The 26,860-nt window shown below is 38.2% G+C and overlaps 2 protein-coding genes across 6 annotated transcripts in view; one reads left to right on the forward strand and one right to left on the reverse strand.

Moving 5' to 3' along the window:
- The first annotated feature begins 866 nt into the window (after positions 1-866).
- gna14a (guanine nucleotide binding protein (G protein), alpha 14a) lies at positions 867-11,529 on the forward strand. The gene is made up of 7 exons (XM_036213533.1): positions 867-1,697; positions 7,781-7,965; positions 8,842-8,996; positions 9,212-9,340; positions 9,423-9,552; positions 9,634-9,787; positions 10,864-11,529. Exons 1-7 carry the CDS (start codon positions 1,577-1,579, stop codon positions 11,052-11,054), a joined length of 1,065 nt encoding a protein of 354 aa, XP_036069426.1. The 5' UTR covers positions 867-1,576; the 3' UTR covers positions 11,055-11,529.
- Positions 11,530-12,107: 578 nt separating this feature from the next.
- The window catches only part of vps13a (vacuolar protein sorting 13 homolog A), a 36,408-nt gene continuing 21,655 nt past the window's right edge, over positions 12,108-26,860 (reverse strand). Inside the window, exons 49-77 of one of the 5 annotated variants that reach the window (XM_024276383.2) lie at positions 26,642-26,778; positions 25,149-25,446; positions 24,824-24,928; positions 24,440-24,586; positions 24,247-24,360; positions 23,356-23,487; positions 23,097-23,230; positions 22,296-22,364; positions 21,331-21,463; positions 20,953-21,010; positions 20,555-20,726; positions 20,307-20,460; positions 20,035-20,181; positions 18,590-18,671; positions 18,374-18,443; positions 18,055-18,169; positions 17,855-17,968; positions 17,214-17,359; positions 17,050-17,131; positions 16,398-16,511; positions 16,161-16,236; positions 14,838-15,001; positions 14,702-14,747; positions 14,508-14,631; positions 14,146-14,260; positions 12,613-12,698; positions 12,410-12,533; positions 12,263-12,337; positions 12,108-12,191 (exon numbers count right to left, since the gene is read on the reverse strand). In XM_024276383.2, the coding sequence (XP_024132151.1) occupies positions 12,144-12,191; positions 12,263-12,337; positions 12,410-12,533; positions 12,613-12,698; positions 14,146-14,260; positions 14,508-14,631; positions 14,702-14,747; positions 14,838-15,001; positions 16,161-16,236; positions 16,398-16,511; positions 17,050-17,131; positions 17,214-17,359; positions 17,855-17,968; positions 18,055-18,169; positions 18,374-18,443; positions 18,590-18,671; positions 20,035-20,181; positions 20,307-20,460; positions 20,555-20,726; positions 20,953-21,010; positions 21,331-21,463; positions 22,296-22,364; positions 23,097-23,230; positions 23,356-23,487; positions 24,247-24,360; positions 24,440-24,586; positions 24,824-24,928; positions 25,149-25,446; positions 26,642-26,778 (3,381 nt within the window). In that variant the 3' untranslated portion in view covers positions 12,108-12,143. The other 4 variants (XM_024276385.2, XM_024276384.2, XM_024276386.2 and 1 more) reach the window with 4 other exon arrangements.

Consider the following 26,860-nt stretch of genomic DNA (forward strand, 5'->3'; position numbering starts at 1 on the left):
ACTTTCATGAACACGTCTTTACTGGAAAGAAGAAGACGGGTCGTTTCTCTATTTGATGGACATTTTGAGCTTTTTAGTGTAACCACATGTCAGATCACATTTTTTAATTTCTATTTAACTAGAAAAACCACATAAGGAATAAAATCTTTTATAATTAAAAATGATTAGTGTCAAAAAAAAAAGAAAAAATCCAGTTTTAGTTCATAATGGGGGGCCTGCAGGGTGGGACGGACGGAAAGACGGCAAAGGGACAAAGTAGACTAATTCAAGAGTTTTCAATTAACCTCCAGCATAAATAAACTTAATTCGAGTTAACCGGTTGAGGTAAAAAAAAGACAGGAAAGAGACATCTCTCTCATCACAACCACAAACGTTTTCATCTGCTCTTGATTCACAACAATTTGAAGAAAAAAGAAATACTTAGAAGTGCAAATTTAAACTTCATTTTCTATATGTTTTTATTTATGCTAAACTGCATACTGTATTTAGTTTAAAAATACAGATAAACGTAGAACAAGAAAAGAAATGGGATAGAGGTGTTATAGGGAAAAACTGTAAATATTAAATAAAAAAAATACTTATTGAGTCATATATCAGACAAACATTCTTTTAAATCTTGAGCATTTCTGCTCTTTAAAATGTTATTTTAAAAAAAACTCATGGTTTTTCAAAACTCAATTACTCCAAAGTCTTGTTTTTTTTAACAAAAAAAATTGAACCACTTTCTCTGTTTTAGTTCTTATTCGCAAATGTAAATATTTTTCCCCATTTGATTCAAAATCTAAAGTTTTTGTGCATTTTATTGTGTTCAGTTCATGTAATTAGACATTTAAACACATTTGATATTTGATATTTGTTTCCATGAAAGTCTTGTGAACTTGTGCACATCTTAAGCACTCTGGAACATTCCTTTTACCTCCACATCCCTATTAGCAGACAGACATGCAAACAAACATGGAAAGTGTCGTATCATGTTGGTCTTGTACTTGGATGACCTCGCTCTTATCTTCCGGAAAAAGTCGCTCCTGGACCGCAAAAGACGAATCCGCCGCATTTCCTCATTGGCCATTCTGCCCCCTAGCGGCTATTTAAGGTATTGGTTAAAAAAAAAAAGAAGAAGCGCCTCTTGGACTCTTCAGGATTGGGAAGTTTTCCACCTTACACAAGTAACACCTTTCTTATTTTTTTGCAATTCGTGTTGTAATTGTCCCCATCAGGTCGACAGGTGACAGGTGTGCGGGCTGACTTTCCCTTTTATCCTCTGCTATTTGCAGCCAGCACCACGCCCTCTCATTGTTCAGGGAAATGTTCAGCAAGTGTCTCTCAGCTTCACATGAACTTCCCTCATTGGCCCGAGAAGAAAGGAGAAGGATCCAGTGGGGACAACTTTTTCTTTTTCTTATTTTTGGATTTCAAAAAAGAGAAAGCATCTCTTCTGAAGATGCTTCTGAAACTCTGAACTTTTTTTGTCACTTTTCCAAACACTACCAACATTTTTTTATTTATTTTCTTCCAACCAGCAGATTTTGAGAATATTTATTTGATATTTTTGGAGGGTGTCAGGTCGGTGTGTGCGATGGCGGGATGCTGCGTGTCGGCGGAGGACAGAGAGACCAAAAGGATCAACGACGCTATTGAGGAGCAGCTGCGCAGAGACAAGAAGGACTCCCGCAGGGAGCTGAAGCTGCTGCTGTTAGGTGAGCATCTCTTCCACCACAAAGCAGGCCGGGATGAAGCCATTTCTGCCTTAAAAAATCATATTCTTTGAGCGAGTGGCATCCTTTTGTGGAAGGACTGACAGTTTTTCACTGGTGACTGCTTCCTGACCACACCTGAACACACAGGTTTGGCAGGTGGGATTCAGCCTGCACATATTCAAAAACACTTTTAGAATGTAACCACACTGTTTACACGTCCATGAAAGTATTGTTTGATGAAAGTTGGTTTCATATTTTAAGAATATTGCTCCACTAATACATTTGGACTAAAATTACTCCCTAATGAACAAGTGTTCAGTAACTCGAGGGGCAAAAAAGTGTTTGTCAGTTATTCATTTAGCAAATTGTCTCACTTAAAAAAGACAAAATATAAACAAAGAAACCAGAATTTCACATTTTTTTTAGTTTTTAATATAATTTAAATATATCAACAATAATTAAAGTTCACCGTAGTACTTTTGTAATATCATCTTGGTCGTCCATTATAGAGGTCAAACATTTAGGTCTTCAGCAGGTTTGAACTGTATTTTTGGTCCATTCCTCCTTGTAGATCTTCTCAAGAGCTGTGTTGTTTTGGAACTGTCATGTTTGGTAACACATATTTTCAACTCCATCCTGAGATTCTGGATTAGAATGGTTAGGCCACTCCAGAATCCTACAATGGTTTTTACTCAGACACTCAAATGGGCGATTGTGACCATTGTTGGAGGATCCAGGCATGTTTCATCCTCAATGCTTTCACTTATGGAAAGTTTTGGTCCAAAATCTCACCATACTTGGCTCCATTCATCATTTCCTTAGTACAGTTCAGCCCCAAAGCATGATTCCACAGTGGTGTTCTTGGTGCAACCCAGCATTCTTTCTCTTCCAAACAGGGCGAGTGGCATTTATACAAAAAAATAAAATAAATAAAATTCCACATTTGGTCTCGTTTGACAATATGAGATTCTCCCAATCCTTCTCTGCATGATCTTGGTCATGGTGGAGAGGTCACAGTCTGACTGTTTGGACAGGTGACTTTATACAGACAATCAGTTCAAATAGAAGTCTTTAATACAGGTAATAAGTGGAGGATAGAGGAACTTCTTAAAGAAGAAGTAATAGAATTCTTGCTAGTTTGTTGGGGCCAAAAATTATTTTCTGCATCAATAAACAAATAAATTCATTCAAAATCATAGAATGTGATTTCCAATTCATTTTAAAATTCGGTTTTTCACAGCAGAAGTATTTTTATGACCTCTCTTATCTGGTAAAGTGGAACAACTTGCAGAATCAGTGACTGACAAATACCATATTTTTCCCCTATAGTCAAGTTCAAATTGGGCCTCAATTCTTAAAACTTACAATTAAAATCAGTATTTTAACATATAAAAAACAACTTTTCGATCAAACTTGTGGGAAAGCAATAAGGATATTAAAATAAGAATTAATGTAAATGTGGAGACCTAAATGTTCAAAGCTCTTTTTTTCCCCTTTTTTTCTTCTTGGTCTGTGACTTTTAAAAAATATTTCATTTGTACGTTTTGTTTTTATTCATTTCTAAATAAATTACAAAGCTTAATTTCATGCTAAATTGTATAACCCCAAACCTCATTTCACATTTATTAACAAGAATATCCTGTTTTTTAGACAGTGCTAGAGTATTTTGTTGTAAGCCTGCAAATACATTAATTTTAACCTGATTTTTTTCTTTTTTAACCAAGTAGTATTTGTTAAGGCTCTATATTTCTCCACGTTCTTTAGTTTTTCTAAAGTGGAACTGAACTGGTTAAAGTTTAGTGTTGGTCCGACATTTATTCTATCTGTGATTTTATTTAGCAAAATAGAATAAACAATATTACTATTGATCACTACTAAATTGAAACTAATTTCTAACTTCAGAGTTTATGCTCTATTTCTGTAGGGAAAGTAACGTTAAAGTAATCTAGCAGTTAAGTAATCCATTACAAGTAACTCATAAGGTAAAGTTAGAGATACCTTTCAAATGACACGAACAGTTACTGTGTAATGAACGGCAGTTTGGGAGTGACCTTTACGACGCTGGATCATCCGGGTGCGCAGGCGCGCGCTTTGGTGCCAATGATTTTACGCACGGTTGACATTTTTGTGGTGATTGGTGGATAGAGCATCAACGTAAAGTGGCCAGTTAATTTTTAGATTTTATTCTTAAATCCTACTACTGAAGAGCTTAAACACTATTTAATCGTGAAAGAGAAGAAGAGTGGGAGAAGACAGAGTCAGGAAGGAGGATGTCTGATGTGTGGAGCGGCTGAGTTCACCGCCGCTCCGTCCTGCTCTGTGGTGTGGGAGCGCAGTGGGCCGCCAGCGCGTCGCTCCGTGGTGTGTTTGAAAACCATAACTCGCTGCTCGGCGCGCGTCTCATGCAAACATCATGCAAATCCACGACGAGGCAACATGTTTGCAGCCACTGTTCTCTTCCGAAAGTTTTCCCTCAAAACACAACAGCTGGCCACAACAGCTCAACGCACCCCCATTCATGGCCGCTCTAAAGTTTAATCTGCCAATGCTGAGTTCAGATCAAATAAATTATCTGCGCTTTCTTTCTGCAGGGATTTGGCGAATCTGTAGAGAAAAGAAAAAAACAGATAATCATTTCAAGTTTAAATAAAAGAAGTAGATGGAAACAAAAATAGGGAAGAAAAATGAGTCAGATCAAAATGCATGTGATTTCCTTAAAGCAGGTGACAGATCACCTGTAGAACACATTCATTTACTTCAAAACATTTATGTCAAAATGTACTCATTTCTATGGGAAACTCCATCTTCTTAACTTGCTGTATCACTTTTGAGGTGGTGGGGTTGCCAGATTCTTACCTGGTTACAGTTTGAACACTGGAGCTCTGGTGTTAAAGGGTTAATGTTCACAGAATGACTTCCAGTGGATTTCAGTCTCTCTACAGGTGTGAATGTTTGAGTGCGTGGCTCTGTGACAGATTGTAAACTCGTCCAGGGTGTACCCCACTTTTACCCAACACTAGCTGGGATAGGCTCCAGCAGCCCCATGACCCCAAAAGGGATTCAGTTCATTATCAGTCACATATAAACTCATAAAGTGGATTAAAGCAAATCCAAACCATTTCTTACACACCAAAACCAAAGGAAAGTCAAGTAAAACAAAACTAGTAAAGGAAAAATGACTGAATAAAAGTTAATGGAGACTTCAGATTATAGTAGATTAGTTTTGTGAAAGTAGTTATATCCTCTCCTAATGCATGCAATGACTTAAAAAGTCATTTTTACTGTTAAAAAACACACAAAAGCCCTAAAAAAAGTAATTAGGAAACAAAAAAAGAAGAGTTTAATTGAAATAAACAGAGATATTATCAAAGTGATTGATTAAAAATCTGATGACCTCAGTTAACGAGTGATAGGAATAATAAATATGCATTCTTATGCGTTGACAAATATTAGGATTAATCCGTCTGTTATTTGCACATAAATCAGAAACTCCACCTAATTTACATCACCTTGAACTGAAAATTTACATCACCTTGAACTGAAAAACATTGAAGAATATACATTTGTAATACAACTATAAATAAAGTCAGGCATGACGGGGTTAAAGAGACTTCCTGTCAGCAAAGTCCCACAATCCACAAGGTTTCTTTTCTCTGTGGCACCAACACTGCAGTCGTTCACTGGGACATCAGGGCAGGATGCACCTGTGGAGGAAGTCAGCACAGGTGACGGAGCGCGTTTGGGGTCAAATCTCTACATGTCTAAATGTTCTGTTACCCACGGAAACAACGTGAGGTCAGAAGGCCAGGTACTGAACCCAGAGATGCGGCCCCGCGTGTTCCAGATGTGACATCCAAGAACTGTCCAGTAAAGAAAAACAAAAATCAACAAATAGAAGGGCAGCCTTTTGCGATGATGCAAATTAAGTCAAAACTGAAACTGGAATTTTTTCCTGATTTGAATGGTGAGAATGGCTCACATTTGCTTGGACTGTCTAGTTTTTTCGACAGCATTTTAGTATTTAAACTTAAAAAAATAGTTTGTAAATGTTAAGATCTTCAAGATTTATCTGTATAAGACACCTTTTTTAAAGATAACTTTTGGTGTTACATAATAGAGTGTGACTCTTTGAATAATTTTCAGTAAAATACAATTGACCTCCATCCATTTTAAACACTTGTCAGAAAAGGTGTGTGTGTGAAAGTAATTATAAAAATTGTTTTCCATTATTTTTTTTTTATTTTTTTTAAATTCAGGAATTAATTGACTAAATTACAACCCTGTTAAATACACAAAACTCCACAGGTAAAAGTGAAACTACAAATGCTTGTTGAGAAAATAGAAATGACTAAAGTACTCTGATTAACAGAGGCAACTATAGTTCAAAGCAATAACTTATTTGGCACCAAGGCATCACTAAATGCTGACATTCATATAAATGAATTAAACAGCAGCAAATAGTAAATTATTTAAGTGTATTTCAATTTAATTGTAGCAAAAAACAAAAGCCTAAATCCCTGAAAGTTCTGCTAAATTTTCTTTAACTTGGCACAGCTTCACTGCTTACTCTATTTATCAAAGTACAATATTAATACAAATATTAAATGTTTAGATTTCTTTCTCAAAGCTATATTTTTTTATTGCAATTTAAATTCAATTTTATTTATATAGCCCAATATCACAATACAGTCGTCTTAATGAGATCCACACTGGTAACTGTACAAAAACATAAAGTCAGTCATAGAATATAAACAATAGCTGGAGGCTAAACTAAACTAAACTAAACAGACTAAGCTAAAACTGGGCATCCTTGACCTATAACCCCCTCTCTCAGTTAGGAAAAACTAAAAAAAAAAGTGTAGTTGATGGGAACTGGGGGACAGCTGGGGGCCCGAGACGAGCCGGAGGCGAGGTCCACGGTCAGAGCACTACATGATTAAAACACTAAAAGTTTTCAGTGGGAGGTTTGTAGGCTAAGTTAGCACCAAAGGGATAACTTAAAGGACTAAAACGTCCCTAAACTGATTATATTTCTCACTCTACATCTAGGAAAAGTTTATTAATTCTTTCTCTCTGGATATTTTTGAGTCTATTCTCCCTAAATACAACTTTTCAGGAACTTCCTATTTTTAAAAATATTTATATATAGATAGCTTTATAATCCACAAGGAAGAGTGGATTCACCTTAAACAGATAAACCTTAGGGGTACTTCAGTGTAATTATCACTAAAAGCATTTATGTCTGTGATTTGATTTTTCTGAACTCACAAAGAGCAGACTCACGTCTGGTTTTATTTAGTTTTTAGTTTTTAATTTTAGTTTTTTGTTGTTGTTGAAAAAGTGGACTGATTTGAGTCCAATCTAACCATCACTGAGGGGAGCAGATAGAAATGATCTCATCCAAATCAAACCTTAAACTGCACAGATGCAGATCAGGATTTGCCTTTTCTCTCAAGTCAGCCGGGTTTCTTACACAACCTCCTCCTCGCCCGTCCTCTCCAAGAAACTTGACTTGTAAACAAGGTACATTCAAATGCAGCCGATTTGTGTAAACTTTGTTTGCTAAGATGTAAAGATGCGAGTTTTCATGAGGCCATGCAAAACAGCCCCGACGGCAGAAAATTGCTGACAGTCCGGAGGCAGATGCGGCAAAGAGGCAGGGATGCAAATGTGGGCTAATAATCACACACTTGCACTGACACTCACTGTAAAAATGGACCCACCCTATGCAACATGCTTGGATGTGTATTTGTTTAAGGGATTTGTTGGGATTTTTTCTGAAGCCAGAGAGAGGATATTCATTACTTTTTATCCTTGAAATATATTTTCCTCGCTGAAGAAACCTTATCTTTGCAAATGAAAAATTCCCAGAGATTTGAATTTAATTAGCTTTAATGTTCTTTGATTTACAGTAACTTTTCAACCATTAACACGATAATTCCAGTGGATTTTGAAGGAGAAAAGCGGCTCGTACGAGCCGCTTTTCTCCTTCAAAATCCACTGGAATTATCGTATTAACAGTTGAAAAGTTACAGTATGTTAAAGATTGCAGCTCCAACAGCATTCTGCTGTCTGTCTTACAGGCACAGGTGAGAGTGGAAAGAGCACCTTCATCAAACAGATGAGGATCATCCATGGAGGGGGATACTCAGACGAGGACAAGAAGAGTTACGCCAAGCTAGTCTACCAGAACATCTACACCTCCATGCAGACCATGATCCGAGCCATGGGGCCGCTGAATATATCCTTCGCTGATCCACAGAACAAGGTAAACACAAAGAAATCAAGTCAAAATGAACATTTTTAAGGCAGTTTATTAAGAGAGAAAATGAATTATTAGTTGAACAAATAAAGCAATCAGATGTTTCTACTGATAGCTCTATAAAATAATTTAAAATTCAGTCATATTTTGGAAGTTTTGCACCCATTTAAACAGTTTTGGTGTTTTTAATATGTTCTTGTGGCGTTTTTCTCATAAAGGAGGACATAAATAAAGAAAAAGAATCTTAAATTAACATAAATTAGGACCAAAAAATGTCATTAAAAAACGCTTGTATGTGTGGCGTAGAAGCTACATTCTGATACCTCCACTTGCATACAAATACGTCTATTTTTTTTGCTCGTCTGACTCAAAACTGTACCAATAAGCTCTGATATTTTTCTCCGTTTTTGTTGGATTGGTGAAATTAGGTTGGGGTTGTGAGGGGGAGCAAATAGATGTTGGGAAGTGAGGGTAGGCTTACTGTGTGCCAACAGTCCTGCCCACAACTCAGGTGAATTTTTAATGAACTACTGCCGCTCTTCAGAAACTATGTCCGACAAAACGACACAGATTTTAAATTTTGACTACAAATGACATAATCTACATTAAAAGAAACACGAGGAACACTTGGAAAATAGAAAAATACAATTCATAAAAATATATTTTGTAAAAAAAATACAAGTTAGAAATAAGTGGAAGATAACATTGGACTATTAATAACAATAAAATAAAAGAAAGCTTTTATGTGAATTAATCATCTTTCAGAACCTGTGTTTCAAACTTTACCATTTATCTCCGTAATCTAAATAAGAATCCTCAAACTGTTTTACTTACGACTGAATCAAGTTGGTTGACATTTTCTATGCCACGCTGTGTCAACAGAACCATGCAGACGCCGTTCTGGAGGTGGAAGTGGACAAAGTGGAGGAATTAAATCAGCAGCTGGCGGCGGGAATCCAAAGTCTGTGGAACGACGCCGGAATTCAGGAATGCTACGACAGGCGTAGAGAGTACCAGCTGTCTGACTCTACCAAATAGTGAGGATAAACACCCACACAGCCTTTATACTACCTCAAAGTGCAAATGATGGCATGTAGCTGCAGCACACAGTAACACTCCCCTGTTTTGTTTGGTAAAAATGGCCACATTTTACTCCACAGTTTATATCATAACTTTTCAATTTAGAATTAAATGTGTCTAATGTTTTTGTTAAAACCTCACAGAAACTTCATGATCTTCTTCTTCCTTTCAGCTATCTCTCAGACTTGGACCGGATCTCAAAGCCCTCGTACTTACCCGATCTTCAGGACATCCTCAGAGTCCGAGTGCCGACCACAGGCATCATCGAGTACCCCTTTGACATGGAGAACGTCATTTTCAGGTGGGGCACGCCGTGCACAACTGTAACAACTGTGTTACATGAAACCATGCGCATCACAAGTGCGTGTTTTGTTTATTGCCAGGATGGTGGATGTGGGGGGTCAGAGGTCAGAGCGGAGGAAGTGGATCCACTGCTTCGAGAACGTCACCTCCATCATCTTCCTGGTGGCTCTCAGCGAGTACGACCAGGTCCTGGCGGAGTGTGACAATGAGGTGAGAGTCCGGCTCCAAGCCAAATGATGCTTTGAGCTTGAACTCATCATCCTCATCATCTGTGTGCTCCACGTGTTCCAGAACCGAATGGAGGAGAGCAAAGCCCTCTTCAAGACCATCATCACGTACCCCTGGTTTGAGAAGTCCTCAGTTATACTTTTCCTTAACAAGACCGACATCCTCAAAGAGAAGATCATGTACTCTCACATTTCTACGTACTTCCCTGAATTTACAGGTGAGTGAATCAGGAAGAAATTTGACACACCAAAGATTCCTCTGGTGGCCTACTAGCTTTAGGACAAGTTTCACATCACCCCTCCAAGTCATATCTTGCCACTGAATCCCCCAAAATGAATCCAGCTTCCCAAAAACCAAGCTCCATGACCGCCTCTGCCTTCAACTGCCACTCAAACCACATTCACCGGCCCCTCCTGAGCTATCCTGCAGTTGGTGGGCCAACTAGAGAACGATTTAACATCGCTTCTTCGGGCTTGACCCAACCAGGGCCCGTGTGAGGAGCCTGGCTCCAGGGTGAGCCCCCTGTTGTTGCCAATCCAGGCGACGTAGCGAAATCTTGAATAGGACTTCTCCTACAGGGGTTCTTAACCGCTGCTCCTCCACATCGAGGAGTTAGATGAAGTAGCTCTGACATCTGGTCCGGATGCCTCCTGGACGCCTCCCTGGGGAGGTGTTCAGGGCATACCCCACTGGGCGGAGGTCCTGGGGAAGAGCCAGGACATGCTAGAGAGACTACGTCTCTCAGCTGACTTTAGGATCCCCCCAGAGGAGCTGAAGGAAGTGACTGGGAGGAGGGAAGTCTGGGCATCTTTGCTTAGACTGCTGCCACTGCGATCCAGTTCCGGATGAGCAGAAGAAGACGGATGGAATTCAGCTCCAAGGATGTATTGAGCAATGCCCCCCTTTCAAAAGAAAATTGACTTCTTAAGCAAAAGCATTTAAACGTACTGAAAACAGGACATGTGCTTCGTTGCTTAACATGTCATCACTTCAAACTAGTTTAGCAACACAAAGTTTATGACACGAAACAAGGTTTCTTTTTTTATAACTTATTTTCCTGCAGAATTTATTTTTTTCATGTTTTAGGTGCTTTTATTTTGATGATTTTTATCAGAAACTTTGTCAACACCTTATTTTTCTTACTAAACTTATACTTTTTGCACTTTTGATTGTGAAAATGCTGTCAAATAAAAAAAGGTTAAAGTCATTTGGTCCTTTTGGGAGCAGTGTAGAAATAAGTTTTATTTTGTTGCTCAAATCAATGAAAATACTAACACTAATTCTGAATTACAGGACCCAAGCAGGATCCATCAGCAGCTCAAGATTTCATCCTCAAAATGTACCAAGAACAAAACCCCAACAAGGACAAGAAGCTGTACTCTCACTTCACCTGCGCCACCGACACGGAAAACATCCGCTTCGTCTTTGTGGCCGTCAAAGACACCATCCTCACAGCCAACCTCAAGGACTTCAACCTGGTGTGACACAAGAGCCCACAGAATGCCTAGACTTAACAAACTCCTACAAACTGTGCAGGTTCAAATATTAATTTAAGAGTTGCAGCAATGACAAAATACAGAAAAAAAGTTGATGTAAACGTGATTCTCACCTTTAGAAATGTGTGCTGTGATACTTCAGAGAAGTAGAAAGTATGTGATATGTGTAAATCACTTTAAAATATGTATTTTAACTTAACTTGGAGATATTTAGTATCCTTTTAGGCCTTATTGGTTTGTTTGTGTTTAATAAAATCAAACTGCAGCAAATTCCCCCTCATGTACATGTACATACTCTAGTAGTGTTTATTTTATGCAGAAATTCTATTAATCCTGGTACTTTTCAATAATAAACAAAGTTAGTAAATACAGTACAGTGATGTGTTTGCTTTCTGGAAGAAAAAAATACTGAAGGAGTTCAAGCACTTTATTTTGAACAGCATTGAAATGGAAAATAAAATAGTAAACCTTTAATAATTACATTGAAGAAAATGTTTTGTTAAATTAAATCAATAAAATGTTAAGAGCTGTGTGATGAATTATATAAGAAAAACATACAGCAGCTTCAGAGATGTACATTTAGTGAAAAATAAAACAGTAGGAATGTAAATCAGAGTCTTTATTTCTCCGACTCATTAAAACAGAGCAAAAACAAATAGAAAACAAAATAAACTATAACAGTTATACTAGTATTTATTTAAATGTGTCCCTTTAAACCTTCCAGGTTTTGGCATTTAATGTGCTACAATTGTAGTCAAATGGGCCTCAGTCTTTGTATATGAGCTTATAGACTGATAAAGAAGACTATTTAGTTATAGAATTATTTATTTTTCTATAATTAACAGGAAAAAGATATTTGTGCAAAAAGACAAGAGTTTAGTTCAAGTGCTCTCAATATTATGAAACATTTTTAGCACTTTTTCCTAAAATGCACACAATCATTCTCAACATTTACAAAAGGTAAACATGCAGCATATGTTGTGGACAGATCATTCGTGGAGGGAAACACAACGGCCATGCAGTAAAGAACGAAGGCACTGGGCCGCACTCCTCAGGTGCGAGTAAAGCAGCTTTCCTTTATTTGGACAAACTGTCTCTGGCATCCTTTAATTTTTCAAGAACCCACTGAAAGTACATTTAGAACAAATTAGTTTGAGGTACAGAAAGGCCAATAAAGTGTTTTAGAGTTAACTTACATTTGCAATCTCAGGAGTTTGGAAGTTGATGATTTTTCCAAACTCTTTGGCATGAAAGACGGATTTCACTCGTTCCTGCAATAAAAAAAAAGTTGTATTTATTTATTTTAAACATTCCAAAGATGTCACTTATTTTAGCGATCGTACCTTGGCCTCGATGCGGAGTCGACGTTTCCCATCGATCCTTGGGTCCATGGTGAATTCCTCAAACAGGTACTGCCACTCACAGGTCAGCTGACCAAACGTGCCTCTGGTCACAAAGAAGATCCCCCTAGAGAGGGAATTCAGTACGGTTAACTGGGGTGGAAGTAAATGCTTCAGGACAAAACGACACGTTTGTGGCGACTCACCTCTTGGTGATCATGAGAAAGTCGGACTCATTGATGTTAGCGTGAGCAAAGTACCTATATTTCGCAAAACGTCCATTCTCAATTTTCTGGAAGAAGAAAGTCAGTGACAGACGGTCAAAGAGGGGTTTTAGGAAAAACCAAACACTGGAACCAACTTTTTTTTTTTTTTAAAACATGAAGTTAACAACTGTGTGATGGAGAGGAAAGGTGGGATGAAACAAAATGGAAGAAGATGTATTTATGGTAAAAACTTTATTGGAAACAAAATGATGAGATAATGAAATACAAATGGGACAAACAATATATATGATTGAAAGAAAACACAGAGAGGCAACAAAAACAAAACAGGAAATATGAATGAGCTACTTCAAAGATAAAAATCTTGAATTTCCCTTAAATCCTTCACGTTAGAAATAAAAAAAAAGCACAAAACTCTAGCACAAGCTAGGAGACAAAAGAGCAACTGCTCTACACTACATCACTTCTAACTTCTGTACTCATCATCCTCATCATCTGAGTCAGCTCTACTCCATTCACTGAAGGCCAATCGCCACTGTGGAGATGACGAGAGAGAAGAGTGAAGGTCAGCGCAGAGAGAACGCCGGCAGAAACCACTCCGCTCAGCAAAGACTCAGCTGAACTGATCATTTCATCCAACCTGATAACTTTTACAGTTTCAAAGGAAGCCTTCAAACAAACTGATGGTCACTGTAAAGCTTTAATAGCTGTATTGACTGGAAAACTGCTTTTCTCAACAAAGAAAAAGAGTTAAAGATAGCATAAAAGAACTAAAAAAAATGGATTGTGACTGAAATTTGACCGATTTATTAAGACTTTTCCAGAGTCTTGCATCACATCAACCCTAAAGACAAGCATCCCTGCGTGATTTCATTTAACCTGTGCCCAATGGAAAACAAAGCCGGTCGTGAACTGGACAAATTGCTTGTGAACCTCGTGATACAGGATTGAAAAAACTCCAAGATGTGTTGGAATAAAATGAAAATTAAAAAAATAAAAAAGTTGGATGCTTTAAAAGGACTGAATGGTGAAGGAAGAATGATAATGGCAAGACATTGATAAAAACAAATAAAAGTCTAATGACAACAAAAATAAGCAGTAAAGCTGTTTGAACATTCATGCAGGTTATATATAAAAAAAATAAATGTCAGTTGGATTAAATTCTAGTGAGTCACAGTTAATATTTTTGATACAATTTAAAGTCCTGTGTGTTGATCAATAAACATGACACAGCTTTAGCCATCTTCACTGGTAAATAATACAGGAACTTTCAGTTTCAGTGATTCATATATTGAATTTAATCTATGGGATGAGTCTGGGTCATCCAGAAAATAATCCAGCAATAACCACGGTTAGTAAATACTAAAGATATTTTCCATTGAATTTTTTCATCTTTAATTTTCTAACGAAAACCAACAAGTGGAGAAAGAGTCTCTTATCTTTACTCTGTATAAGTTTTAAAATGTTTTTATGAAAATGTCTGAGCCTAAATCAGCTTCGTGGAGGTTTATATACCTGGAGCATCTGGCTCCCGTTGGCCTCTCTGGCTTTGTATGGCCGTATGACGCCGTCCTCGTGAATGAAACGAGGTGGGCGCAGAGACTCCACATTCTGGGAAGTTTCTGCTGCCCTAAAAACAGAAAAAAGTGACAGAAAAATGCATTTTGAAAACAACGATTCTGTTTAAATGCACAAACAAGTGAAGAATGTTTGATGTATTAGTGGAAGAATCTGAAAAACAAGACATTTACATACATATCTAACTGAAACTAGAATCTTGTCAGAGTTCTCTGCTCTATTATAAGTCATCGTCTATGATCAGCCTAAAGGTAGATCTATCGGCATGTGGCTTTGTTACTATAGGGAATCAGCCAAACCTCTTGATCCCTTGGAAGGTGCTGCTGGCCATGTCGATGATGCCTCCTGTAGGTCGAGCGATGGCGCCAACCAGACCTTGGCCGCAGCCTTTGAAGAACCCCACAGCCCCGTCCTTCTGGGCTCCTGCACACCACAACATTTAAGGTGATGTATTTAACCGGGATTTTCTTCTTCGTTACGGTCTTTAAAATACCTTTAACGGGTTTGGTAATGATCCCTGTGATGCCGCTGACAAATCCCTAACAAAGGAAAAAAAAAAACTTTTAGAATAATTATAGCATTTCCTGTGATAACAAAAGCAGTAATGCAACATAAAAGGTTCTCCGTACAGAAACCAGTCCTTTTCCCCCTCGGGTCAGACCCTCTTTCAGCCCACTGGGTTGTCTGTTGATGGCTTCTCGTCTCTTTTGCTGATAATCTTCATCCATGGTGATGGCAGCAATGCCTTTGGATATGGCACCTGTCATCTTGGAGGCTGCACCTGCTATACCCCCTGAGTAACAAATGCAAAAGGATTAGACAAAATTTTCCCCATCTAGCATTCAGCATACAAAAAGACTCATTATTCTACTTTTATTGATTGAAGCTTCGATATCCTTTGGTCCTTTATTTGTATGTACTTCAGGTCCTCCTTAAAGAAGTGATGACATCATCATGTTTTAGGTGTCGTCTACTGCAGACTCCTCTGCTGATGATCTCAAAAACCAAGAAGGACTCTTGCCAGTTTGGGCTTTTGTTGCTATAAGAGCAGTCTCTCCACAACAATGAAACCTCATTCAGCAGCTCCAGAAAAAACATGGAGCAGTTGTTTGGGGCAATTTCTTTCCCTCAAAATGGAACCCAACAGATTCCATCTCAACAGTGGACCACAATATGGGAAGTCTGGATGCAGTGACCGGCAGATGGCTTCAAGTTTGTAATCAAGGCAAAAGATCCTGGTGAACGTCCTTGAATATTGGGGCAAATAAAGCTTGAGGTTTTGAAACCTGCTCTGAGGCCGAGAACAGAAAACCTCATCCGTATCCTCTTTGGAGATCCAGTGTTTTATCAGAGTTCACTTCCAAGATGTCATCTGCAGATGGGTCGAGCTGGGAGTCCCAGCTATTTGCAGGACGAGGCTTCTGGTACGAGCAAGCCTCTTACTTGCCCTCAGTGTCGGCAAACAGGAAGGTTGATGTCGTACTATTCGTGGGAGTGGAGAACCAAAAGCAGGAGCAGCTAGGACCCAGAGATGAAGTAAAGCGGCTCTAATCAATGGACAGTCTAGCTACGTACCGAAGAATATTCATGATATGTTTCAAAGCCAGAAGGGATGTTTGAATGGCATTCTGTTGTAGTGTCACGATCGACAACCAATCAGCATTTGTTCAATGAGATAGATGCTTCAAAGGGTCACCTAGGGGGCGCATCCCACAGTGAGACACTGACACAAATGCTAAAAAACAAAACCACATGCAAAGAAACACAGTATTAAATATATATATATGTATATGTATATATATATCTGACTCTGTTGAGGATATTTTCTCTGGGCTTTAAAGTAATATTTTGGCAGACATTCCAGGTTGAGAGTGGAGACAAAACCCAGTGTCTCCAGTCCTTTGAATCCCAACAGTCAGAATATTATTTCACACTATTATTCTCACACTTACCCACAGCTTTGTCAACAAAAACTTTGGCACCAAGAGCCATTCCTTCAACAAACTCCTCAGGGCCCTGGATGGCTCCCTGAAAGTACAGTTCAACCACTGTTATGAAAAATGTTTCAGCCTTTACTGAATTATTGAAACACAATCAGGTAATCCTAAATGGCCATATTAGCCTTTCATAAACTACATGATTCTCTACTTTCACTATTAAAAATGAGAGTGTTTTCCAGTCACTCTTACCTGGTAGGGTTCATAAAAGAAGGCCTCCACACCCTCGGACAGTCCTCTGATCAGTGCAAAGGGGTTTCCAAGCACGTCCAGGCCCAACACAAGTACATACGCCTGTTTGATAGCCTGGAAAGTACAAAGATTGGAATTATAATTAGGAAAGATGAAGAGACCCCTGGTAAGGTACTGGACGCTCAGAAACTAGAGTGAGATCAAACACCGTTTTTTAAATCTTTTTAATCAATCTTGATACAAACTACAGAGACGTTATACCTGCGGACCCCATTCTAAATAAATGTTCACTTTGCTGTCCATCAGAATTGTCAAAGAGTATCCAAATGTAACAACTGGATAAATGCATAACTTACAAAACACTTTGAAAAGGAACAAAAAATGGACATCAACAAACATCTGTTTTAAGAAAATAAAAGTTTTAGAAACATGGTTTTATTAGTGGCATAAAGCACAAAAAAACAAAATGTGGAAAAAAATAGCTAATTTCAAACAACAATTTACAGTAAAACAGAAATCTGAGCTTGATGACTGAAGCATCAACTTTAATGTAGTCACATCCTTATTGCAGTTCTCAGTCAAGACTTCTGATTGCACTAATGCAGCCCTAAAGTTTACATAAAAATTAAAAAACTTTGCAGTTGTACTTCACCTGTTTGGAATAATGTCTGATGACTTTCCACTGCAGCTGCTGAGTTGTACAAAACTGGAATTTCAGCTCAAATGCAGGCAGCCTGAAACAATAAACCCAAAGCGGTCAGCAAAATTAAGACATTCATCCAGTCACAGATATTTATGAACTGTGGCGTTTCATACTTAAAGACGACGTCCTGCACATCAGTGAGAGTGGCTCCAATACTCTTCAGCAGGAGGTTGAGGGACTGAACAGGAATGACTTCTGTGGCTCTTTTCTCTTTCAAACCATCTTCTCCTCCCGTGCTCAGAGAAAAACTAAAATGCAGCTGAAGCACAAAGGTTTTTGGTTCAGAAACATGTTTTCTATATCATTTACATGTTGTTGTTAGTCATACTCTCTGACAAGTAAATGGAAGCTACAAGTGTATATAAAGAGCCCACCATAAGAACTAGAATTTGACAGGGTTTTGAATGAGGAAGTCTGGATTTGCTTTGACTGCAGAGGATGCAGAGGATAGGATGAGATGGAGGCAGATGATTTGCTGTGGTGGGCCCTAAGGGGGCCATCAAAAAAAATGTCTTGCCCAGTTTTCGTTTTCAAAGGCTGTTAAATTTCGGGGAAATAAACTATAGTTATAGCCCACTTTAGGGTTTCTTTTCACTTTGCAGAATCTAATTAGTGACAGAGTTGAAATGTCCAGTATATATGAAAAGTCCACACTAGCTTATGACAGTTTTGGTTCATAAAAACAAACAAAAAAACCCAGACAGTGTTTGTGCCATCAGATGCACTTATCTGTGACAAGCCAACTGTTGCCTACCTTGATGGGTGAAATGTGGAAGAACTCGTAGAGGCTGATGGGAGACGTATCAGCAGCAGATACGTCGTTTAGTTCTGTTTTTATATACTCTATGTCCTTCTCAAACAGTTCCACCTGAAGAATTATAACACACATAACCACAGAGGATTAAATAAAAATGATTCTCATCAGAGCAGAGGAATTGGGAATGTGCAGCTAACCTCCTGTTCTGGACTCATGCCGCTGGTGTTTTCAGGGTTGACCAAGTCAAAAATGGAATACAGGAAACCCAGATCAAGTTTCAAGTCCATCTCTTGAATCAAAACCTTGAAGTACCTGAAGTGAAGAGGCCTTTTAGTTTGGTGTAAATCAAAACACACAGCAGTTTGTGGTTTAATCAAGGGTGCTACTACAAAAAAACATTTCCGAGTGGGAATATTAACGGAGATGATATAAAATAACAATTAGAAAAGACTTAAGAGCACTATTTTTAGAACTGGAAAGCAATGAAAAGTGTATGAAAAATTGAATAATAGTTACTTAATGCGAGGAATATCGGAGTGTCCTGCTGCCCTGGTAACAATGCATATGTCAATTAGAGGTTTCGGTTCTGGGGAAAAACAAAGCAATGTATTGTTAACAAATTATGTGACTTTACAGTAAATACTGTGAAAATAATGTAAAATAACAGCATAGTTAAATAGATTGTTCAGGTAACAGCATGATAAAAGACAAGACGTGTATTACTGAACCCACCTGAGTCCATTGTGATGGACTTTGGCAGCTTCACAGGACAGAAGACGTAAGGGAAGATGGCACTCTGCATCTGATTCTGAATCTGCAGAAACAATGAAACAGTTTAACTAGTAACTACATGAACAAAAAACATTCATAACCCAAACGTGTCCATGGAGACTTGTCTAACAAATGCACTACTCAGAATAAGTTAGGAATATTGTTATTTCTGAACTTTAATTAAACATGTCAAAGTTTCCTTTGATATAACCAATAATGAAGGAGAAGAATCCTTCTTTTAGATTTAAAGTTATTACCCTAAAATCAACACAATAGTAAAGATAGTCCAGATAACAAAAGCTGACCATGTCAATAGCAGGTATTTCCACCATTTGCTATAATGACAGTTTGACAGTGGTGTCTCATCGTCCTCACGGCCTCATCATGTTGATCTGAGGAAATGCGATGGGGGTGTGCTGGTGGAGGATGATGGGTCTATGATGCTTCTGAGGTAAGAATGTGCATGAGTGGGTTCGGTTTTGTGCTGACTGATGATGCCTGCTCAGACTGTTGCACCTCCTCCACCAAAACAAACCCTGGGGACCACATGGACCTCGACTCCTCCAGCAATGCGGACAACCATCACTTCTGTGCAGGCTGGCCTGATACTCTGTGACTGGACAGTGGAGCATTGCTGCATTGTCAAAGCCACACCACCTACAGTGGTGTCTTGGTGTGAGTGGAGTCACCTGCTGCAGTCGTTAGGCATTGAAGTCGAATTAGTGGAGTTGGTTGTGAATGATTTGTCTGGAAACCCTCATACCCCTCACATCTGATAAACGAGCCTGTGCAGCACTTGCAAAATGATTTCTGAGCGCAGAGGTCCTCAGGACTCTACAGATCAGAGCCTGTAGGAAGATCTCCAGCCAGCATGCCTGTGGTCCCAAACCAAAAGGAGGCCAAAATGGCTCAAAAATGAAGCCCCGATGACAATTATCCTGGTGACGCCATCGTATAAAAACTAGTCAACTCTTAAAGTAGTTTTGAACATTTTTCTGGCTTTTCTGGTCTCCTCAGTCTCACTGAGGGGACTGCCATTGGAGCCCCAGAGAGCTAAGCTCCAAAAACTACTCAAGTTTTTATTTACTTTCAGTTAATTTTAAACTACAAGGCAAAAGTTCAACAAATAGAGGTGTAACGGATCACGGATAATTTGTGATCCGTACGGATCACTGGCCACAGTTCAGCCCACACGTGTACTGCAGATCATCGCTCAAAGATGTGGAAGTGTATATCTATGCTTCAAAATATACGTTTTCTCAAATATATGCTTTAAAGCTTTTCAAAGAAAAATGATCCAAACCGTGACCCTAAAACTGTCACATGATCTGAACCACGAGTTTCGTGATCTGTTACACCCCTACCAACGAATGATCCCCCTATTTCAACACCTAAAGTGACATTACCTGTATGCGATGGATTTTCACACGGTAGGTACTCTGGCGTGACGAGATGCTGTACTCCACCTTTATCCCTGGCAGAAAGTGTCTCCTCAGAGGAGCATCACACGGCTCCAGCATACGCATGTTCTTGCCATTGCTTGTGAAGCGGACCTGGGAGACCATAAATAAAATAAAAATAAAATATTCATCCTGAAACTAATTACCATCATCATTTATAATTGATAAAAATACATTTCAATTTAAAACAACTTGAAAGAATAAACCTAGAGTCTAACCTTGTAGTTATTTTCCAGTTCCACCTCTGCATCCTCAACTTGACCAGAACTTTGGTAATCTTTGAAGAACTTTTCTAGCATGTCTCCTTCTTTAGTGTTTAAAAGTTTCCAGCGCTTCTTCTTCTTGGGTTGGAACTCCCACACCACATCAGAACTTAAAAAAAACGACACACAAATAAGATCATCTTTTTTATCATTACAAAGTCAGAGCACTGCAACTTCATTCTGCCTCAACACAAGTAGAGTACCAGGTGATGCCAATGTAGGAAACCTCCTGGCTGGTGGAGTTGTTGACCAGAGAAATGCCCACGTTCTGCAGCAGCAGGATGATTTCTTGCTCTGCTGCCTGCATTTTCTCACTCTCACACAGCAGACTGTAGATGCTCTGATCCTCAGAGAACACCACAACACGCTGGAGACCTTTTCAGAAGAAGAAAAAAAAAAGAGAAAAAATTCAAACAAAAGAAATCAAAACAAAAAATCCTTAATGAAATTGCAATTGACCCGAATCAACAATATTTCAACATATTTACTTGCAAACAAGGATTGCTTGCTTTAAAGGATCATTGTTGTACTAGTACGTACAAAGAACGTACAGACAGATGTGGGTAAGAGATTTCTACATTTAATAATTCTTAAACTTTACCTTCAAAAAAGGAAATCACAAAAAGTCTCCCCTCCTTTTTGATGTTTTCATGCAGGTCCTAAAGATGGGATGAAGATAAAAACAGGAAAATGTGAAAGGAATCCATAAGCAATATGAGCAGAAATATTTGCCATTAAAGAAGGTTTGTCCTCTCATTAAACCATTACTTTACTCTCTTCAGTTGCAGGCACAGACTTATTTCTTAACTTAAGAGTCTGATAAAATAAACAGAAAAAAATATTTAATTCTTACTTTAATAGTTAGCCACTAAAATGAACCATATAATTTATTTTTTTAAATATGTTAAAGATTTTTTTTAAAGGACAATTATAAGAATGCCAGCATTAATCAGAAACAAATCAGACTTTAGTAAAGTACCTCTTCACTCTTCAGAGCTCCACTGTAAGGGCCCCATGTCCAGCTAAGTTCACGGGAACCAGAGGGATCAGTCCAGGTGTAGTACACAGCTTTCCCTGCCTCCAGCTCCTCCTCCTCGATCTCTTTCTGAGAGCTGTATGCACGCAAAAACACAGCGTTTTAGTAACATTAGTTACCATGTCATAATGCAGAATAAGTGATTAAAAAAAGAGGAGAAAGAAGAATACTGCAGCTAAACACAGAAAAAGACCCCGTCAGCTATTGCTCCCCATGCTTTCCTAGAAAGACAAGTTTAAAACAAACACCATCAAATCACAGAACTTCTCATCTCAAGAAGACAATCACACAGAAATTGACAAACACAGATGAAAAAATAAGCATCATTCCCTTTTTGCTGAAGGAAGCAGAAAGGGAATATTTCTTAAGCAAAGCCCCATAAATCAGCAGCATTTCAAACTAATTTCTACTTGTAAAGAGAAATAGGACCACACAGAATCCTAAAGAATAACCACAAGAGAAAGTGTTTCTAAATTGCTCCTTTTATTTTCCCCAAAGATTTTGGAGTAATGCAAAAACATATTTCAGTAAATTTAACGTGGGGTTTGATTTGGAGCAATGGAGGACTTTAGAAAGAAACACTTTAGAGCTTATTAGTGATTCGTTTGTTTTCTTCTGACTACAGACTGAACTTAAATGTGACAATCAGAAGATGTGAGAAACTTTCTACCACGCTTTCACCAGATCACATGAAAGTACTTCCTTTTAACAATATTTGGCATGTTAATTCATTTACTTTGTTTATTGTTAACAATTCTTCCTTTCTGTATTAATATGGTAGTAATGTGGGGGATTCATTTAATCCACATTTACAGGTTATAAAATTTAGCTATAATCCTAAAAACTGTTTTTTTTTTCTCACAAGTTCAGAATGTTTCAGAAAAGTTTCAGCTTTCAAATATTTCTACCTGTCCTCCTCCACTGAGAAGGAAAGGTCGAGCACCTCGTCAGCCACCCACGAGGTATTTGTCCTGGTGCTGCGTGACCCATACAACAAACATAAAAAGTCAGTTATCCGCACGCAGCTGCACACATTAAACAGGGATCTATGTGCACTAGACAAGGAATTCTTGAACAGCAAGGGACCCGCTGTAAGAAAAGCAGATTTTAGTCTCAAAAACATGCAGACATCATAGATAATATCAAACATTGAAGTCCTGTGACTCAAGGGGATGAGTCGTCATTTTAAAAAGTGTTTGTGTAATTAAAGTGTACATGTAGAGTAATGAGTGTGTGATGAATGTGAAGAAAACATAATATATGGTAATATTTAAATGGTTTAAGATTAATTTGCAAAGTACAATTTAATCAAGGACTTCACTTAATTTAGTATCATCTTGACTGGAAAAACACTGCAGAATTTATTTATTTAACTGGAGATAAAATCCATGAAGAAGTTGGGAGTGAGACCATTCTGATCGTTTAAGCAAAAGAAACAGCTTGAACCAAATGATAAAATATTTAATCACAGCAAAAACGTCTATTTTAAATAATGAGATTTCTTTTAAAAGAAAATGCAGCGCCTTTCAAAAAGACTTCAAATGAATAATAAATATTAGTGAATTGAGCTTTTAAACACAAAACACTGAAAACAAGAAATTGTTATGAATAAAAGTCTTTTAAACCCAACGTCATTCTACCTTTTCACTTTGTGGTAAAATGAATTTTATATAAGATACCTGCGATTTCCCTTGTGTGTGTTTTCTCACCTTTGGTGGAAGTAAAGGGTTTGATTGCTGGTATGGTTGATGATAAGAAAGGGGGCTGAACCGTCCCGATATTCTGAGAACTGGATTGTGACCGTGTGTTCCGACAAATTCACGTCCACAATGATACCGCCCAACTATATTAAAGAGAAAACACACAGCAAAGACAAAAGTCTAGATAACAATGTAAAAACTGGGCTTCTTGAATGCTCCTGAAACTAGTGATCCCCAGAGGATTTTCACCATCAAAAATGTTACTCACAGAGTCATCCAGATGCAGCAGCAGGGAGTTCTCTTGTCTTGTGAAGTCAACTTTAAGCGGAGGACCCAAACAACCGTCCACTTTGATCTTTAGCTTCTTCGTACCATTCTCAGGCCAGAATGGGATGGCTGACTGTATAAAAAAGGCAACAATTAAATGAAAGATTTGATTTGACCTTTACTTTACTTATATGTTAAAATATGCCAATATGCTAACAGTTTATTATTTCACAAGTTTTGTTGTCTTTGGGGGGGAAATAAAAAAATGTCATAGCAAATACCTACATCAGGGTTCTGCAACCTTTAACATTTAAAGAGGAGTTTAGGTCTATTTCCCCACTAATCACAACCAAGTAGGAGCCACAAAGTCCTGTTCAAGCCTTTAAAAAATAAGACTTATTTTCATTTATGTAACTGTTACTATAAGGATAAGCATAAAAGAATTGTTATTTTTATTTTTTGCAGAAACAAAGAGAAAATACACATGTGATGTGAAATGTTAAAATCTAATAAACCAAATTTTAATTAGAGCTAATTAAGTGATCCCACCATATTTTCAAACCATAAGGAACACTAAAAATTCTAAAATGTATTAAAACATTGAAAATCTGTCTTACAATCTGGTGCACCTTAATTCTGGTTGTGCTTTCTGAGCTCTAATTGACTTTCTTTGGTACGCTGTGCAAAATCAGTCAAAATGTTTTAGTTATGTAATATGAACTGTCCTACAGCTGTTTCTGAATGAATGAATTAAATAACGTTTCAGTTACTTAACTTGTTTTTCTCTTTACTTTACTACTTACTTCCTGAATTACAGCTACAATCTAAAATGTACAAACATTTTTTTCTTTAACCAGAGAACCACAATGGAGGGGTAAAAGAGGTTGCAGACCTTTGACTGACACTTCTCTGATGTAAATAGTGTCCCCCTTTTTCCTTTCCGAGACAACCGACACTGGTGAGGTTGTCTACCATCATGACTGGATGCATATCGTACTATCCATGTCTATGTTTGTGAAAAATAAAGTCTGTCTTTAAACCTAAGTGCTGGAAAAAGTGCAAAAGAAAACTGTAAGCAACCTGACCTGTTCTGATTTCATCTCTGTCCAGTTGTCTCGTTCATCCTCACAAATAAAGATACAGTACTTGGTTTTGTTGACCAGCATGTAAAAAGGCACAAAGGTCACAATGCGGGTAAGACTGAAACTGCTGGCATTGATCTTCACACCAACCTAAAAGAGAGAATCATCACAACAAAATGCTAAATTACATTCAATTCCACAAGCAGAAAAATCTGTGTTAAAATCACATTTTAAAGTGAAATTTTATTTCTCCATGAAAATGTCAGGAGAGCCCGTACACACTTCATCATGATCCCTTACTGCATTTTATACCATCGCCTCTGCCCCTCCTATGAGAAATGACCAACAACGAAAATAAAGGTTTTTCATTTAGGTCTAAAATCTTACCAGGTAATCCTTGTGTATGCCTTTACATTTCACCTTTCCATGGCTACCAACTGTGTCCAGGGAGAACTCATCTGACAGATCACTTTCTGAGATCATAAGACGAATCTGAGAGAAAACAATAATTAAACTGCTCAAAAACTGTAATTTATAAAGTAAGGAAGAGCAATTATGATATGGCTTACATCATATTTTCTAAAATGTACAAACTATTTGACTATTGAATAAAAGAAAAGATGTCTATAAATCAACACTATTTTGAAACTTACGTTTTTTAGCAGCAATAAAAACAATTTAAACAGTAAAATGTAATGATCCTTCCTTTCACCTTATTGTTTCGCAGGAAGTGTCGAGGCTTGAAGGAGAAGAGCAGGGGCATGTCGTTGTTCTTGGTGAATGCGTGTTTATGATGAATATCATCAGCTTTGTACTGCAGCAATCGGCCCGTCTTATTCATCATCCAGTATGGGGAATGGATTGCAATGGTTGTGTGTCCAGAATCATCCTTTACATGCACTGCTATGTCCAACTCAGCCTTCTTCCTCTCTGTCCCTTCCACATACTCTTCTTCCTCTTTAAGCGACTGGAACACGATGAAGGAGATCTCCTCCTGGTTATTGCTGATACTGTAAAGACAGGAGCAGTCAGTTATATTCCTAAAGATGCTGACGCACCCGTCTACGACCCCTTAATGGGGTAGGACAACCCAAAATTCTGCAGCACCTGTGTGGATCAACCCCTCATATGGGGACATGTGACTAAAGGCTGGTTTATACTTCAATTTGATATTGCTCACGTCGCAGTAGCTGCACGGCCATCGGTGTGGAATCACCCAGTTGTTGCAGAATGTGACGTCACCAGCAACTGGAATCTTTACGCCCATAGTGCAATCACGTGCAAATCGTGTAATTTAACTTGGATTTATTTCAGCGATTCGAGTATGTAGCTACGTAGGAAATGTCCTGTCCTGAAAAAATGTTTAATAAATATTAGAAATGGTGAAAACTTAACTGAAGAAGTTAGGAAACACAGAGACATGGAGGCAGAGAGAGTGAACAACCAGATAGAAAATAGAGCAAGTTACTGGAAAAATATGTCTTATATCTCATATTTTGCGGCACTCCAGAATGCAATTTGCCCATTTTTTTATTCCATATTTTATATTTTTTACTCATTTTATTGCCTGCCTCTGTTAAGTGGACAAACACACCACTTCCTCCTCTGCCATTCATGTGCGTTTGCAAATGCATTAAATGTGTGAGCAAGGTTTTCTTCATGTTCAAAATAAATGTTGGAGACAATCATGTTACTTGAAAAATATAATCAGAACTCAGAAATTCATTGCAGGTATCACGGACAGTCACAATCAAAACCAGCCAACATTAATATGAACTAAACTTGGGGACCTTTCTGTGTGGAGTTTGCATGTTCTCCCCGTGCATGTGTGGGTTTTCACCGGGGACTCTGGCTTCCTCCCACCGTCCAAAAACATGCTTCATAGGTTCATTGGTGACTCTAAATTGCCCCTAGGTATGAAAGTGAGAGTGAATGGGTGTGTGACTGACGCTCTGTGACAGACTGGCGACCTGTCCAGGGTAAACCCTGCCTACACCCATAAGTAGCCAGGTTAGGCTCCGGCACCCCCGCGACCCCAAAAGGGACAAAGCGGCCAAGAAGATGAATGAATGAATAAACCACATGATTGTGGATATGATTGATGCGATGGCTGATCACTTTGAAGTATAAACTGGCCTTTAGGGTAAAGGCTGTAGGAAGGGTGCCAAAAGAACAAGTGCATTATAAATGACTGATAATACAGACCTGTATTCAGAGGACCAATCCTGAGACAAGTAGTCTATAAGGCGTAGTTCCAGTTTTGACTGGTTGATGACAGCAGTGTGAAGCTGAGTGGAGTGACCTGGTTTCAGAGTAGCTTCTGGGGCAGAAACGCCAGTTTCCTGCAGAGAGGACAAGATAAATGACAGTAAAAGTGAACCCTTAAAATTAACTGTATTTTCAAAACTTAAAGGTGCACTAAAA

This window comes from Oryzias melastigma, linkage group LG9, assembly GCF_002922805.2.
Source record: "Oryzias melastigma strain HK-1 linkage group LG9, ASM292280v2, whole genome shotgun sequence".
Classification (NCBI taxonomy): domain Eukaryota; kingdom Metazoa; phylum Chordata; class Actinopteri; order Beloniformes; family Adrianichthyidae; genus Oryzias; species Oryzias melastigma.

Excerpts from the sequence above, each read along its gene's own strand:
- gna14a (XM_036213533.1), top strand. The coding sequence starts at position 1,577 with ATGGCGGGATGCTGCGTGTCGGCGGAGGACAGAGAGACCAAAAGGATC. Across the intron at positions 9,341-9,422 it reads ATGGAGAACGTCATTTTCAG|GATGGTGGATGTGGGGGGTC; the intron begins GTGGGGCACGCC and ends GTTTATTGCCAG. Across the intron at positions 9,553-9,633 it reads TGGCGGAGTGTGACAATGAG|AACCGAATGGAGGAGAGCAA; the intron begins GTGAGAGTCCGG and ends CACGTGTTCCAG.